This window comes from Salmo trutta, chromosome 22 (genome assembly GCF_901001165.1).
Source record: "Salmo trutta chromosome 22, fSalTru1.1, whole genome shotgun sequence".
In the NCBI taxonomy this organism is placed as follows: domain Eukaryota; kingdom Metazoa; phylum Chordata; class Actinopteri; order Salmoniformes; family Salmonidae; genus Salmo; species Salmo trutta.
This window is the reverse complement of record NC_042978.1, coordinates 48,851,852-48,869,351: the sequence shown is the minus strand read 5'-3', so window position 1 is coordinate 48,869,351 and position 17,500 is coordinate 48,851,852. Positions and strand designations below refer to the sequence as shown.

Here is a 17,500-nt window from a genome sequence, read left to right as displayed (position 1 = left end):
CGGGTTCTTCAAGCCGGACCCTGACCCGGGCTAATTGTTTCCTATGTCTTATTTAGGTGAATGATAATGGTCATACTACCTTTCTCACAGTGCTTCCCTCTGTATCCATGCTTGCATTCGCAGGTGTAGCCTCCATCTCTCTCATAGCAGTGACCTCCGTTCAGACACGGAGACGAATCACAGACCGATCGAGGCTGTACTGGAAAACACACGCACCGACTTGACCGCGTTCCATCACACGCACGCACGCACGCACGTACGCACGCACGCACGCACACGCACACACACACACACACACACACACACACACACACACACGGGGTAACCTGAGTGATAGGTTTTTCACTAATAACTCTGTTTTTCTATGTGCCTCCTGTGGCTCTTTTTATTGTCTGGTCTGCCTTCTCCACCAAGCCGTTCGTGGAGAGGTGGTAAGGGGGGGCGGAGGTGATACGACGAATACCATTGGTTGCCAGAAAGGCCTTGAACTCCGCACTCATAAAGATGGCTGTGTTGTCTGATACGACTGTATGGGGACGACCATGAGCACTGAACACTTCCCTGAGATGCTCAGTTGTTGTTGCTAAGTTTGCATTGCGGACTGGGAAAACTTCAAGCCATTTGGAGCGAGCCTCCACAGCCAACAAGAACATCTTCCAAAGGAAAGGCCCTGCCTAGTCAATGTGAATGCGAGTCCAGGGTTTTCCAGGCCACTCCCAAGGGCTGGTGGGAGCTTGTGCTGGAGCATTGCCTAGTATTACATGATTGGACATGCTCTTCCACCGCTTTGTCCAATCCTGGCCTGCTTTTCCTCCGCTTTGTCCAATCCTGGCCGGCTCTTCCACCACTTTGTCCAATCCTGGCCTGCTCTTCCTCCACTTTGTCCAATCCTGGCCGGCCCTTCCTCCGCTTTGTCCAATCCTGACCGGCCCTTCCACCACTTTGTCCAATCCTGGCCTGCTTTTCCTCCGCTTTGTCCAATCCTGGCCGGCCCTTCCACCACTTTGTCCAATGCTGGCCTGCCCTTCCAACACTTTGTCCAATCCTGGCCGGCTCTTCCTCCACTTTGTCCAATCCTGGACATGCTCTTCCTCCGCTTTGTCCAATCCTGGACATGCTCTTCCTCTGCTTTGTCCAATCCTGGACATGCTCTTCCTCTGCTTTGTCCAATCCTGGCCTGCTCTTCCAACACTTTGTCCAATCCTGGCCTGCTCTTCCAACACTTTGTCCAATCCTGGCCGGCTCTTCCTCCACTTTGTCCAATCCTGGACATGCTCTTCCTCCGCTTTGTCCAATCCTGGACATGCTCTTCCTCTGCTTTGTCCAATCCTGGACATGCTCTTCCTCCGCTTTGTCCAATCCTGGACATGCTCTTCCTCTGCTTTGTCCAATCCTGGACATGCTCTTCCTCCGCTTTGTCCAATCCTGGACATGCTCTTCCTCTGCTTTGTCCAATCCTGGACATGAGCTTCCTCTGCTTTGTCCAATCCTGGCCATGCTCTTCCTCTGCTTTGTCCAATCCTGGCCATGCTCTTTCTCTGCTTTGTCCAATCCTGGCCATGCTCTTCCTCTGCTTTGTCCAATCCTGGACATGCTCTTCCTCTGCTTTGTCCAATCCTGGACATGCGCTTCCTCTGCTTTGTCCAATCCTGGACATGCGCTTCCTCTGCTTTGTCCAATCCTGGCCATGCTCTTCCTCTGCTTTGTCCAATCCTGGACATGCTCTTCCTCTGCTTTGTCCAATCCTGGACATGCTCTTCCTCTGCTTTGTCCAATCCTGGACATGCTCTTCCTCTGCTTTGTCCAATCCTGGCCACCACATGTGCACTCTGGTTGTAGCTTTCATTCTGAATACACCTGGGTGAAAGAGCTCATCCAGTAAAGGTGGCACCACTACTTGAAGCCCCCCAAAGCAGGATGCCGTCCTCCACCAAGAGTTTGTTTCTCCTTTTAAAATACGGTTGCAACTCTTTCGTAGGACAGTGGGCCGGCCATGTCTCCTTGACGATGTGGCTGACTTTGGAGAGAAGAGGGCCTCTTACAGTCCATTTCTTCAGTTGCCGATGGTCTATTGAAGCTCTTCGGAGCTGTTTCAATAAAGCACACCAGTTCAGGGGGACTTTTAGGGTCTTTGAGCATGTCTGGGACTGGCAGCCTGCTGAGACCATCAGGGTTAGCAATGGAGGGGCCCAGTCTGTACTAGAATTCATACTCGTATTGCGCTAACATGAGGGCCCGTCTTTGTAGTCGCCCGGAGATATGGGTGTATTTACTTCAGCTCACCCAGGGTGGCAACAAGCAAGACGCGAAGTAATTATTACTCCATCTTCTGAGATAACACCACCCCAATCCCGTATTTTATTTTATTTCACCTTTATTTAACCAGGTAGGCCAGTTGAGAACAAGTTCTCATTTACAACTGCGACCTGGCCAAGATAAAGCAAAGCAGTTCAACATATACAACAACACAGAGTTACACATGGAATAAACAAACATACAGTAAATAAAAAAGTATATATACAGTGTGTGCAAATGAGGTAAGATAAGGGAGGTAAGGCAATAAAATAGGCCATAGTGGCGAGGTAATTACGATATAGCAATTAAAAACTGGAGTGATAAATGTGCAGAAGATGAATGTGCAAGTAGAGATACTGGGGTGCAAAGGAGCAAAATAAATAAATAAATACAGTATGGGGAGGCATCACTTGTGACGAGTGGGCGCTTTGGGTCGTAATGCACAAGCAGTGCCGAAGACGACAGCAAGTCCTTGTATATCTGGAAAGCTGTTTTCTGGGGTTTGTGCCGCTTCCATTTGTCTATAGCTTACAGGAGGAGATGCAGTGGGTCCAGGACAGAGGCCAAGTCAGGGAGAAAAAAGAAAGAAAGCGGACACAGTAGTTTAACATCGCAAGGTAGGGCCCGTAAGCTCACTCACATCTTTGGGTTCTGGGGCCTCTTTGATTGTACAGGGGTTGAAGCCCATTGGCTGTGACTTTGTGCCCCAAGTTCTGTACTTCAGGAAGACACACTTGGATTCTTCAAGCAAAGCCCTGCGCTCACCCAGTCTTGATAGCACTGTTTCCTGGTGACACCAGGTGATAAGGATATCACTCAGTAGATGGTCTTCCTCAGTGATACCAGGTGATAAGGATATCACTCAGTAGATGGTCTTCCTCAGTGATACCAGGTGATAAGGATATCACCCAGTAGATGGTCTTCCTCAGTGATACCAGGTGATAAGGATATCACCCAGTAGATGGTCTTCCTCAGTGATACCAGGTGATAAGGATATCACCCAGTAGATGGTCTTCCTCAGTGATACCAGGTGATAAGGATATCACCCAGTAGATGGTCTTCCTCAGTGACACCAGGTGATAAGGATATCACCCAGTAGATGGTCTTCCTCAGTGACACCAGGTGATAAGGATATCACCCAGTAGATGGTCTTCCTCAGTGATACCAGGTGATAAGGATATCACCCAGTAGATGGTCTTCCTCAGTGATACCAGGTGATAAGGATATCACCCAGTAGATGGTCTTCCTCAGTGATACCAGGTGATAAGGATATCACCCAGTAGATGGTCTTCCTCAGTGATACCAGGTGATAAGGATATCACCCAGTAGATGGTCTTCCTCAGTGATACCAGGTGATAAGGATATCACCCAGTAGATGGTCTTCCTCAGTGATACCAGGTGATAAGGATATCACCCAGTAGATGGTCTTCCTCAGTGATACCAGGTGATAAGGATATCACCCAGTAGATGGTCTTCCTCAGTGATACCAGGTGATAAGGATATCACCCAGTAGATGGTCTTCCTCAGTGATACCAGGTGATAAGGATATCACCCAGTAGATGGTCTTCCTCAGTGATACCAGGTGATAAGGATATCACCCAGTAGATGGTCTTCCTCAGTGATACCAGGTGATAAGGATATCACCCAGTAGATGGTCTTCCTCAGTGACACCAGGTGATAAGGATATCACCCAGTAGATGGTCTTCCTCAGTGACACCAGGTGATAAGGATATCACCCAGTAGATGGTCTTCCTCAGTGACACCAGGTGATAAGGATATCACCCAGTAGATGGTCTTCCTCAGTGATACCAGGTGATAAGGATATCACCCAGTAGATGGTCTTCCTCAGTGATACCAGGTGATAAGGATATCACCCAGTAGATGGTCTTCCTCAGTGATACCAGGTGATAAGGATATCACCCAGTAGATGGTCTTCCTCAGTGATACCAGGTGATAAGGATATCACCCAGTAGATGGTCTTCCTCAGTGATACCAGGTGATAAGGATATCACCCAGTAGATGGTCTTCCTCAGTGATACCAGGTGATAAGGATATCACCCAGTAGATGGTCTTCCTCAGTGATACCAGGTGATAAGGATATCACCCAGTAGATGGTCTTCCTCAGTGATACCAGGTGATAAGGATATCACCCAGTAGATGGTCTTCCTCAGTGATACCAGGTGATAAGGATATCACCCAGTAGATGGTCTTCCTCAGTGATACCAGGTGATAAGGATATCACCCAGTAGATGGTCTTCCTCAGTGACACCAGGTGATAAGGATATCACCCAGTAGATGGTCTTCCTCAGTGACACCAGGTGATAAGGATATCACCCAGTAGATGGTCTTCCTCAGTGATACCAGGTGATAAGGATATCACCCAGTAGATGGTCTTCCTCAGTGACACCAGGTGATAAGGATATCACCCAGTAGATGGTCTTCCTCAGTGACACCAGGTGATAAGGATATCACCCAGTAGATGGTCTTCCTCAGTGACACCAGGTGATAAGGATATCACCCAGTAGATGGTCTTCCTCAGTGACACCAGGTGATAAGGATATCACCCAGTAGATGGTCTTCCTCAGTGATACCAGGTGATAAGGATATCACCCAGTAGATGGTCTTCCTCAGTGACACCAGGTGATAAGGATATCACTCAGTAGATGGTCTTCCTCAGTGATACCAGGTGATAAGGATATTATCCAGGTATACAGCAGTGTGCCTGCTAACAGATTCTGTTCTTTGAAAGATCGCACAAGCAGAGGAGGCTCTAAATGGAAGATGTGTATACTGAAAGAGCCCCTTGTGGGTGTTTATTCTAGCCACTTTGCTGATATTTGTGAAACATGTCCAAGTTTGGAAAAGCATGTCCCATCAGATAGCTTTATGAATAGTCCCTCTATCCTTGGCAGTAAGTACTGGTCCAGCCTGGACGCTACATTGGCAGTTAGCTTGTAATCTCCACAAATCCGGATATTTCCATCAGGCTTCATTACTGGGACAATGGGGGCTTTACACTCAGAGTAAGTGATTGGTTCCAGTATTCCAGTGGTCTGGAGCCTGTCCAGCTCTGCCTGGTCAATCTGTTGTAGTGCAAACGGCACTTGGCGTTCTTTGCAGAAGGTCGAACAGACCGGTCCACCTGAGACACTTCAGTCTCTTCTAGTTTTTCCAAGTTCATCTTTGAAAACATCTGCGTGTTTAGTGTGCTGGACAACACTACTGTCCTGAGACCTTCGTGATTGTTTTTGCACATCCCTCGGCAGTCCAGTTGTAATACTGGGATCCAATCTCTTCCCAGCAGATTGGGACCTTAACCTTGGACCATCAACATCTTCTGTTGTGTAGTTTGACCTTTGTACTGGACGTTGACGCACCCTGCACTGGAATGTGCTCTTCTGTGTATAACTTCAGCATTATAGCTCAGTGTTCTAGTTTCAACTGAGATGCTTTGGCTTTTAGGTCAGCAAAAGCATGTTCTCCCAAAACAGTACAGGAAGCCCCTGTTTCCACCTCGAACACGACTGGGGAGTTATCCAACTCCTTTAGTCCACAGGTGGCTTGGGGGTTTCTCTTTAATCACCGTTACATAGGCTGCGTCCTCGACAAACTCATCCGCTTCTTCCTCAGATTATTTAAATTTTTTTATAGTTCACCTACGGGACTCTGTTAGCAGTGTCTAACAAGTGAGACTTATCTTTTAGTGCTTTCTTCATGTTCTGTTTGCTCTCTGCACTACTCAACACTGTGTGCATCTGGCACAGCTAACCTAGCTTTGCTTACTTCACTCACAAACTCGCTAGCTAGCCGTCGAAACTGTGACTCTGCCTCCACAACGTTGTCTCCAGGGTCTGCTAATCGGAAGGAGCTGTAACCACGAATCATCAGATTACTTTTGTTCTTGTGAGGATTTAGCTTTGTCCTCGTCGCCAAATATTCTAAACTTGATCAGACTCTAAGCTAGACACATGGACTCCCGCTCAAGGTAAATCTGAACTGCTTTATTTCCTGTTTTACAGAGTTGAGTCTCCTCTACGGCTGCATTGGCAACTCCATGGAGAACTAACCCATCACTCATGTTACCACAGTCCCACTTAGTCAACATCTAAATAAATCCTATTTAAATGTCTCTCTCCCCAACAGGGAATGTGACTCTCACACACACACAGCGTGCCACCGCCTTGACACAAAAGACACAAGTGTTTATCACTATGGCAACCAGGCTCTCGTGTACAGCAACACAAAATGCAGAGTCAAAGGGACCAATCCTTGGATTTGTACAGAAGAAGAAGAAGAAGAAGAAGAAGAAGAAGAAGAAGAAGAAGAAGAGGAAGAAGAAGAAGAAGAAGAAGAGGAAGAAGAAGAAGAAGAAGAAGAAGAAGAAGTAGAGGAAGAAGAAGAAGAAGAAGAAGAAGAAGAAGAAGAAGAAGAAGAGGAAGAAGAAGAAGAAGAAGAAGAAGAAGAAGAAGAAGAAGAAGTAGAGGAAGAAGTAGAGGAAGAGGAAGAAGAAGAAGAGGAAGAAGAAGAAATAGAGGAAGAAGTAGAGGAAGAAGTAGAGGAAGCAGCATCAGCAGCAGAGGCTCTTACCATAGGGAGGATAGAAGTCCTTGTTATCTAGGTCTGCCACACCTGTCTGACAGGTACACAGGTAGGTTCCTCCGTACTCCAGACAGGGTCCTCCGTCAGGACACGGCCTGCTGTTACTGCATGGGGTCTGGGTCACCTCTGAGGAGGACAGGGGGGTCCGAGAGATAAACATCATGTTGTGACACTATGTCAAGAGTTGCAAAGTAATTATTACATCAAGGCAAACTTCCATCAAGGCAAACTTCAATCACGGCAACCTTCCATCAAGGCAAACTTCCATCAAGGCAAACTTCCATCAAGGCAAACTTCCATCAAGGCCACTTTCCATCAAGGCCACTTTCCATCAAGGCCACTTTCCATCAAGGCCACTTTCCATCAAGGCCACTTTCCATCAAGGCCACTTTCCATCAAGGCAACCTTCCAGCCTACTAGTCGGGTTCTGTGTGCCATGTGCTGCTACCTCGGTGAAAGCAAGGTGTAATCCACACCATGAAATGAACAAGGAATGTGTCTTCTGTTACCAACTACAGTAGAATATGAGACTAGATATACAGTGTACAAGATGTTATGATACGTACCAAACTGACAGTAGATTCCGGTGAAGCCTGAGGTGCAGTCACAGGTCCCGTCCACACAGACCCCTCCATTCTGGCACAGACACTCTCCTGAAGAGACAAGCAGAAGAAAAGGAAACCTTTATTATCTTATAAAAGCATAAAGTCCAAAACACAAAAAGTTAAAGCCAATGACAGAAGAGCTCACATCCTGCTGACGACTTTAGATATCGGCTGATAGGGTTGTTGATTTGATGGTGACAGCTGGTCTTACTGTGGTCTCTATTAGCCGATGCTAATGGTGACAGCTGGTCTTACTGTGGTCTCTATTAGCCGATGCTAATGGTGACAGCTAGTCTTACTGTGGTCTCTATTAGCCGACGCTAATGGTGACAGCTAGTCTTACTGTGCTCTCTATTAGCCGACGCTAGTGGTGACAGCTGGTCTTACCGGGGTCCGACACATAAAGAAAAAGACCTTACAGACAAAATAAATGATTTTACAATTTACATTCATTTAAAAACATTAACATGTAGTATGTGTATGCATCTATCAATTACACAAACACGTCAGTACATACACACAACCAGTAGGTCACATGTCAGTACACACAACCAGTAGGTCACATGTCAGTACACACAACCAGTAGGCCACATGTCAGTACATACAACCAGTAGGTCACATGTCAGTACACACAACCAGTAGGTCACATGTCAGTACACACACACAACCAGTAGGTCACATGTCAGTACACACAACCAGTAGGTCACATGTCAGTACACACAACCAGTAGGTCACATGTCAGTACAAACACTCAACCAGTAGGCCACATGTCAGTACATAAACACAACCAGTAGGTCACATGTCAGTACATACACACAACCAGTAGGTCACATGTCAGTACATACAACCAGTAGGTCACATGTCAGTACATACACACAACCAGTAGGTCACATGTCAGTACACACAACCAGTAGGTCACATGTCAGTACATAAACACACAACCAGTAGGTCACATGTCAGTACACACAACCAGTAGGTCACATGTCAGTTCATACACAACCAGTAGGTCACATGTCATTACATACACACAACCAGTAGGTCACATGTCAGTACACACAACCAGTAGGTCACATGTCAGTACACACAACCAGTAGGTCACATGTCAGTACACACAACCAGTAGGTCACATGTCAGTACACACAACCAGTAGGTCACATGACAGTACATACAACCAGTAGGTCACATGTCAGTACATACAACCAGTAGGCCACATGTCAGTACACACAACCAGTAGATCACATGTCAGTACACACAACCAGTAGGTCACATGTCAGTACATACAACCAGTAGGTCACATGTCAGTACACACAACCAGTAGGTCACATGTCAGTACACACAACCAGTACGTCACATGTCAGTACATACAACCAGTAGGTCACATGTCAGTACAGACACTCAACCAGTAGGTCACATGTCAGTACACACAACCAGTAGGTCACATGTCAGTACAAACACTCAACCAGTAGGTCACATGTCAGTACACACAACCAGTAGGTCACATGTCAGTACACACAACCAGTAGGTCACATGGGGCGTTGTGCCGTGAGGTGTTGCTTTATTGGTTGTTTGAAACCAGGTTTTCTGTTCACTTGCGCTGTATAAGATGGAAGGGAGTTCCATGTACTCATGGCTCTGTATAATACTGTACGTTTCCTTGAATTTGTTCTGGACCAGGGAACTGAAACATGTCTGGTGGGGTAAGTGTGTGTGTGTCAGAGCTGTGTGTAAGTTGACTATGCAAATAATTAGGACTTTCCAACACATTAACGTTTCTTATAAAAACAAGAAGTGACGCAGTCACAGTCTTTCCTCAACTCTCAGCCAAGAGAGACTGGCATGCACGGTATCAAGTAGTTCTCAAACTGGTATGAATAGTAGTATTTAGGGTAGTTCTCAAACACATGTTTTTAGGCTGCAGCATCAACAGTATCCACAGTCTCACTCCAACATTGGAGTTAGATGGCCAACATGGGGAAGGAAAGGAGGGGGGGATACCTAGTCAGTTGTACAACTGAATGCCTTCAACTGAAATGTGTCTTCCGCATTTAACCCAACCCCTCTGAATCAGAGAGGTACGGGGGGCTGCATTAATCCATGTCTACGTAATCGGCATCCTGGGAGAAGTTGTTGTTGGGGGTTAACTGCCTTGCTCAAGGGCAGAACTGCAGATTTTTACACCTGAGTGCTTTGATTGTGTGTGCGTGTGTGTGTGTGTGTGTGTGTGTGTGTTTTTGTGTGTATGTGTGTGTGTGTGTGTGTTTTTGTGTGTATGTGTGTGTGTGTGTGTGTGTGTTTTTGTGTGTATGTGTGTGTGTGTGTGTATTGTTTACTGTAAACCAAGAAAACCATTTGACTTGAGGGCCACATCGTACAGATTCTTTTTTTGACCGATTTTGTTTGTCAAAATAAATTTGTGGGCCAGAAGAAGGGCAGTTATTTTAAAATATAAATTATTAGTATGGTATCGGCCTGTTATAATTTCTACATTCATTCTATCAAGTGTAAGACGTTGTAGATGTGACCTGGAGTGTTTTTTAACCCCCCTATATAGTTCACAACCAGCCAATGGGCCCCGGCCAAGTAGTGCACTATATAGGGAACTGGGCCCCGGCCAAGTAGTGCACTATATAGGGAACTGGGTCCCGGCCAAGTAGTGCACTATATAGGGAACTGGGCCCCGGCCAAGTAGTGCACTATATAGGGAACTGGGCCCCGGCCAAGTAGTGCACTATATAGGGAACTGGGTCCCGGCCAAGTATTGCACTATATAGGGAACTGGGCCCCGGCCAAGTAGTGCACTATATAGGGAACTGGGTCCCGGCCAAGTAGTGCACTATATAGGGAACTGGGCCCCGGCCAAGTAGTGCACTATATAGGGAACTGGGTCCCGGCCAAGTAGTGCACTATATAGGGAACTGGGCCTCGGCCAAGTAGTGCACTATATGGGGAACTGGGTGCCATTTGGGCTGCAACCATGAACAAAATGGAGCTATGGCCTCTGGTTAATGGACTGCTAATTAGCTGGAGAGGTTTTCATTGGCTTTCTATGTTCAGTGTGTGTGTGTGTGTGTTTGGAAGTCCACATTCTCTTTGATCTAGGAGGTTGATTAGGCGCTACCTTCTCTCTCTTGCTACATTTCCTCTCTCCTTCCTCTCCTGCTACCTTCTCTCTTTTTACATTTTATTTATTTTACCTTTATTTAACTAGGCAAGTCAGTTAAGAACAAATTCGTATTTTCAATGATGGCCTAGGAACAAGTGGGTTAACTGACTTGTTCAGGAGCAGAACGACAGATTTTTACCTTGTCAGCTCGGGAATTTGATTTTGCAACCTTTCGGTTACTAGTCCAACGCTCTAACCACTAGGCTACGCTGCCGCCCTCTCCCGCTACCTTCTCTCTCTCCTTCCTCTCCTTCCTCTCCTGCTACCTTCTCTCTCTCCTTTCTCTCCTGCTACCTTCTCTCTCTCTTTCCTCTCCTCTCTCCTGCTACCTTCTCTCTCTCCTTTCTCTCCTGCTACCTTCTCTCTCTCCTTCCTCTCCTCTCTCCTGCTACCTTCTCTCTCTCCTTTCTCTCCTGCTACCTTCTCTCTCTCTTTCCTCTCCTCTCTCCTGCTACCTTCTCTCTCTCCTTTCTCTCCTGCTACCTTCTCTCTCTCTTTCCTCTCCTCTCTCCTGCTACCTTCTCTGTCTCCTTCCTCTCCCGCTACCTTCTCTCTCTCCTTCCTCTCCTTCCTCTCCTGCTACCTTCTCTCTCTCCTTCCTCTCCCGCTACCTTCTCTCTCTCCTCTCTCCCGCTACCTTCTCTCTCTCCTTCCTCTCCTCTCTCCTGCGACCTACTCTCTCTCTGTGAGTATCCTGCTCTTTTTTTCCACAGGGCCTTCCAAGTGAGCCAGGCAGGAAAGTATTTGGAATATTTAGGAGAGTCTATATAAGCCTTGATAGTTATTTCAGCTCAAGGGTGAGGAGTAACGTGAATTAGCAATGCCTGACATAATATTAAAGATCTTTTGGAGGAGCAAGTGGCATAGGCTGTGTCCCCAACAGCACCATGTTCCACACTTAGCGCATTACCTTTGACCAGAAGTAGTGCACTACGTAGGGACTAGGGTGCCATTTGGGAGCACTGCTGCCTTGCTGCAAGGCATATTATCCCAGCCGTGTCTGATGAAACTACTTGAATAAATACCAAGCATCAGCTTCAGCCCATAAACACAGAGGCCCCATATCCTTTCAAGTCTAGACAAAGCAGCACTTCCCCTTATTGGTAAACTAATAAAACGGGCCATAAAGCAATCATTCCCAACATTAAGTGACTGTTGTTGCCCAGGATCCCGTCGTAAACAGGGCGCGGTTCAGATAACTGTCTGTGGTGATAATTAACATCATCAATCATCACAGCAGAATAGAACAGACACTCACCTTCTCACAGACAAAGCTCCACACATTCCCTCCTATGCAGCTAGAGCAGGATAGCTAGTAGCTGCATAGCTAGCTAGTCCCTCTCTCGTCTTCACTGTAGCTGTCCAACTGTCTTCTGCACAATACCTGTCCTACTGTCCTCAGCTAGAGTAGACTCTGGTCCACTACCTGTCTGTAGCTTCCTGTCCAACTGTCCTCAGCTAGAGTAGACTCTGGTCCACTACCTGTCTGTAGCTTCCTGTCCTACTGTCCTCAGCTAGAGCAGACTCTGGTCCACTACCTGTCTGTAGCTTCCTGTCCTACTGTCCTCAGCTAGAGTAGACTCTGGTCCACTACCTGTCTGTAGCTTCCTGTCCAACTGTCCTCAGCTAGAGTAGACTCTGGTCCACTACCTGTCTGTAGCTTCCTGTCCTACTGTCCTCAGCTAGAGTAGACTCTGGTCCACTACCTGTCTGTAGCTTCCTGTCCTACTGTCCTCAGCTAGAGTAGACTCTGGTCCACTACCTGTCTGTAGCTTCCTGTCCAACTGTCCTCAGCTAGAGCAGACTCTGGTCCACTACCTGTCTGTAGCTTCCTGTCCAACTGTCTTCAGCTAGAGTAGACTCTGGTCCACTACCTGTCTGTAGCTTCCTGTCCTACTGTCCTCAGCTAGAGTAGACTCTGGTCCACTACCTGTGGGATAGTATATAATATATTGTAGCTTGTCCCTCCTCTCAACACACTTCTCTGTCCAGCTAGAGTTGCCTACTTACAGATGTGGATCTTAATTTGATCACTCTTTTTGTTACTGAGAATTTCCTGCACAGCAGGAGGTGCAGATGAGCTTTATGATTGACATAAATTCACTGATAACCCGCAGTAATACACGGTTAGTCTAATTTTGCCCAGCTAAATGTCTAACCACCGATCAAGCAACATTATTGACTAAACTTTTATTTTGCTGTGACAATACTGGTCAAATTAAGATCCAACATCTGTAGCTGAGGTTTTGGCTTCGGGTATCTACCTTCACAGTTGTCACCATAGAAACCCTGGATGCAGGTACAGTTGTAGTTCCCTGGGCCGATGTATTCACAGGTCGGATGGTTCTCACAGCCCTCCCCTTTACAAGACACTGCCAGACAGAGGACAAAGATAGAAGTTTTAGGATGCGGCTGGACACAGATTTATAACAGCTGATGTGGGTTAAATGCCTATACCAGGGCTGCTAGGGGAATACAGTGTGTGATGCAACAACAAAAAACACACAAACACATACGGAACAGGCAAGTACTGTACTTTGTAAGAAAACAAGTGTTTGCAATAAAAAGGTTAAGGAAGGATTCCCTCTCATTTGAGAAACACATCGTTCTTATTATTACAGCTTTTACCTGTTTGATTTTCAGTTTGAGGAGTCAACGATGAATCCACCTGGACCACCACCAACTCTATGAAAGAAAATTCAAAAGGCTTCAGGGCTTTCTCGCGGAAAATGTTGAGTCTAATAATTATTCAGGCAAGGAGAAAATACCTCACATACTACCACACCACGTCAATATTACACAAAGGGAGCTCTTTCTTTCTCTATGTTTTGTGTTGTTGTTGCTCTTTAGTGGAGAAGCCTAGAGCCCGGGCCTCAGCCATTAGCTAACCACACCGTTGCCGAGGCTGTGAAAACAGGCGACGCCTGTAAAAACCTTTAAAACAAACCATCAGGTCACTCTGACACAGAACTCCTAGCCGCGCTCACGATGCGTCCCAAATGGCACCCTATTCTCTTTGTAGTGCACTACAATGCTCTGGTTAAAAGTAGTGACCTATAAAGGGAATAGGTTGCCATTTGGTGACAGAACCTCACCCATCTCATTCTCCCAGAGTGAGGTTAGTCAGGTTTTGTTTCTTGCCTTGCTGTCTCAGTGAAGAAAAAAACCCCAAAAATCTATTACAGGAGCCAAACAGAGAGCGGGAAGTAGAACTCACCGGCCCGCCGATGGTAACATTTTCAATCACGAACCATTGTTCCAAACACGAGGGGAAATTAAAACAGAGAGAGAGAGAGGAAGAGAAACGGTCTAGCTGATGCTAACTGGCAGGGTCAGTCATGATGCGTCCCAAATGCGACCCTATTCTCTATACCAGGGGTTCTCAAACGTTTTGGGGTCAGATACTAAATTCATCAGTGACCCCCCCCCCCCCCATCATCATAATCAGAACACAACTTGAGTGTTATAGAAATAGACTTCAAGGACTTTATGACGTCTGCAGTCATGCACTGCAGACGTCATAAAGTCCTTGAAGTCTATTTCTATAACACTCAAGTTGTGTTCTGATTATGATGGGGGGGGGGGGGGGGTCACTGATGAACCAGGTCTCGGGCCCGGGGAAGAACATTAAAAAGGGCCGCCTCTTGGTATTGGAGAGAAAATGTTGCAGTTTTCAAGGTAATTTCCTGTAATTCTACACATTTTACCATGGGGTAGAAATATTTTTGGTTGTTGCAGCTTTAAAGGTAATTTCCTGCAAATCTACACATTTTGCCATGAGGCAGAGACATAACATAGCCATTTCAAAGCTTAAATTACAGTGCATTTATGTAAACCTTTTTTTTAAAAATGTTTTGGGGAATGGTATTGAGTTGAATTTTTATAAATAATTGGTAGAGTACTGTGGATATATCCCTGTGAGCCTGTATTGTATTTCTATTGTATTACACATTTTAAACTTATTCCACAGATCCCTTGACCAAAAGTAGTTTAATCTATTGTCAGTAATATTAATTTAAAACAAAACGTGTATATATAATTAGTATAATTGTTTTATCTGGCTGCCGCGGACCCCACTTTGAGAACACCTGACACTATACAGTGCATTGCTTTTGACCAGGACCCATAGGACCCCATGTCTACTCCCGAGTGGTGAAGCGGTCTAAGGCACTGCATCTCAATGCAAGAGGCGTCACTACAGTCCCTGGTTCAAATCCAGGCTGCATCACATCTGGCCGTGATTGGGAGTCCCATAGAGCGGCGCACAACTGGCCCAGCGTTGTCGGGCTAGGCTGTCATTGTAAATAAGAATTTGTTCTTAACTGATTTGCCTAGTTAAATACATTTTTTTTTTAAATAAAATGTTAAAAAGTATACTCTCTAGGTTGGCATTCACTGGCAGAATCAAAGTCAGGGTGAGTCCCAACAGGGCACCCTAAAAGGAGTGCATTACATAAGGAATATAGAGCCATTTGGGAAGGAATCAGAGTCAGTTGAATAGTACTTCCCTTTTAAAGAAGGAGAGTTTTGTCAGTAGCTCACCTGTCTCACAGTGTGTCCCGGTGAAGGAAACTGGACAGGTGCAGTTGTAACTATTCACCTGGTCTTTACATTGTCCTCCATTCAGGCAGGGCTGGGAAACACACTCATCCATGTCTGGAATGGATCCACAAACACAACAAAAATATCAAGCCTAAGTCATCAACGTGGGGATTTTAAATGGGATAGGGAAGGGAACACTGACACTATCTCCATGGTGCACGAATTGAAGAGAAAACTGAAGTCAAGAGGGAGTCAAGAGGGAGTCAAGACGGAGTCAAGATGGAGTCAAGAGGGAGTCAAGAGGGAGTCAAGAGGGAGTCAAGACGGAGTCAAGACGGAGTCAAGAGGGAGTCAAGAGGAAGTCAAGACGGAGTCAAGACGGAGTCAAGAGGAAGTCAAGACGGAGTCAAGAGGAAGTCAAGACGGAGTCAAGACGGAGTCAAGAGGGAGTCAAGAGGAAGTCAAGACGGAGTCAAGAGGGAGTCAAGACGGAGTCAAGACGGAGTCAAGAGGGAGTCAAGAGGGAGTCAAGAGGAAGTCAAGACGGAGTCAAGAGGGAGTCAAGACGGAGTCAAGACGGAGTCAAGAGGAAGTCAAGACGGAGTCAAGAGGGAGTCAAGACGGAGTCAAGAGGAAGTCAAGACGGAGTCAAGACGGAGTCAAGACGGAGTCAAGACGGAGTCAAGAGGAAGTCAAGACGGAGTCAAGAGGAAGTCAAGACGGAGTCAAGAGGAAGTCAAGACGGAGTCAAGACGGAGTCAAGAGGGAGTCAAGAGGGAGTCAAGACGGAGTCAAGACGGAGTCAAGAGGGAGCCAAGAAAAAGTCAAGAGGAAGTCAAGACGGAGTCAAGAGGAAGTCAAGAGGGAAATTCAGCAACTATTGGAGGTGGAAGATGATATACTGTAAATGGGATTTGGAATAGAGACATTTTCTAGCTAGTAATTAATATCACGTCAAAGGAACCTCTCCTATTAATCTTTGTACAGAGGAACAGCATAGTGTTTTATTGTCTGTTAAAACACAGAGCTGAATTAGGGAACTTCTCTCACTTACCAGCTGTCTGGTATTAAGGTGAAATCTGCTCTCATGTAGAAACAATAGTTAATTAAATGTACAGCAGGGTATAATAGTATTAAATAGTATTATACAGTACTGTACAGTATATGTACAGGATCAAATACGTACAGGACCTAATACAGGATCTAATATCTACAGGGTCTAATACAGGATCGAATACAGGATCGAATATGTACAGGGTCTAATACAGGATCGAATACAGGATCTAATATGTACAGGATCTAATATGTACAGGACCTAATGCAGGATCTAATATGTACAGGATCTAATACAGGATCGAATACAGGATCGAATACAGGATCTAATATGTACAGGATCTAATATGTACAGGATCTAATACAGGATCTAATATGTAGGATCTAATACAGGATCTAATACAGGATCTAATATGTACAGGATCTAATATGTACAGGATCTAATATGTAGGATCTAATATGTAGGATCTAATACAGGATCTAATACAGGATCTAATATGTACAGGATCTAATACAGGATCTAATATCTACAGGACCTAATACAGGATCTAATATGTACAGGATCTAATACGTACAGGATCTAATACAGGATCTACTATGTACAGGATCTAATACAGGATCTACTATGTACAGGATCTACTATGTACAGGATCTAATACAGGATCTACTATGTACAGGATCTAATACAGGATCTAATACATAATCTAATACAGGATCTAATACAGGATCTAATACAGGATCTAATATATACAGGATCTAATATGTACAGGATCTAATATGTACAGGATCTAATACAGGATCTAATACAGGATCTAATACAGGATCTAATACAGGATCTAATATATACAGGATCTAATATGTACAGGATCTAATACAGGATCTAATATGTACAGGACCTAATACAGGATCTAATACAGGATCTAATATGTACAGGATCTAATACAGGATCTAATACGTACAGGATCTAATACAGGATGTAATACAGGATCTAATATGTAGGATCTAATACAGGATCTAATACAGGATCTAATACAGTATCTAATACAGGATATAATACAGGATCTAATATGTACAGGACCTAATACAGGATCTAATACAGGATCTAATACAGGATGTAATACAGGATCTAATACAAGATCTAATACAGGATCTAATATGTACAGGATCTAATACAGGATCTAATACAGGATCTAATATGTACAGGACCTAATACAGAATCTAATATGTACAGGATCTAATATGT

The 17,500-nt window shown here is 45.3% G+C and overlaps 2 protein-coding genes across 2 annotated transcripts in view; both read right to left on the bottom strand.

Annotated features, from left to right (window-relative positions):
- sned1 (sushi, nidogen and EGF-like domains 1) overlaps nucleotides 1-17,500 on the bottom strand; it is a 104,889-nt gene that overhangs the window by 43,783 nt on the left and 43,606 nt on the right. Inside the window, exons 7-12 of the mRNA XM_029706246.1 lie at nucleotides 15,205-15,345; nucleotides 13,291-13,347; nucleotides 12,927-13,034; nucleotides 7,461-7,547; nucleotides 6,883-7,020; nucleotides 80-199 (exon numbers count right to left, since the gene is read on the bottom strand). Of these exons, the coding sequence (XP_029562106.1) occupies nucleotides 80-199; nucleotides 6,883-7,020; nucleotides 7,461-7,547; nucleotides 12,927-13,034; nucleotides 13,291-13,347; nucleotides 15,205-15,345 (651 nt within the window). The remainder of the gene's footprint in view (nucleotides 1-79; nucleotides 200-6,882; nucleotides 7,021-7,460; nucleotides 7,548-12,926; nucleotides 13,035-13,290; nucleotides 13,348-15,204; nucleotides 15,346-17,500) is intronic.
- LOC115158883 (uncharacterized) lies at nucleotides 383-1,844 on the bottom strand. Its single transcript, XM_029708294.1, has 2 exons — nucleotides 1,810-1,844; nucleotides 383-1,777 (listed from the first exon to the last, which is right to left on the bottom strand). Exon 2 carries the CDS (start codon nucleotides 1,687-1,689, stop codon nucleotides 679-681), a length of 1,011 nt encoding a protein of 336 aa, XP_029564154.1. The 5' UTR covers nucleotides 1,690-1,777; nucleotides 1,810-1,844; the 3' UTR covers nucleotides 383-678.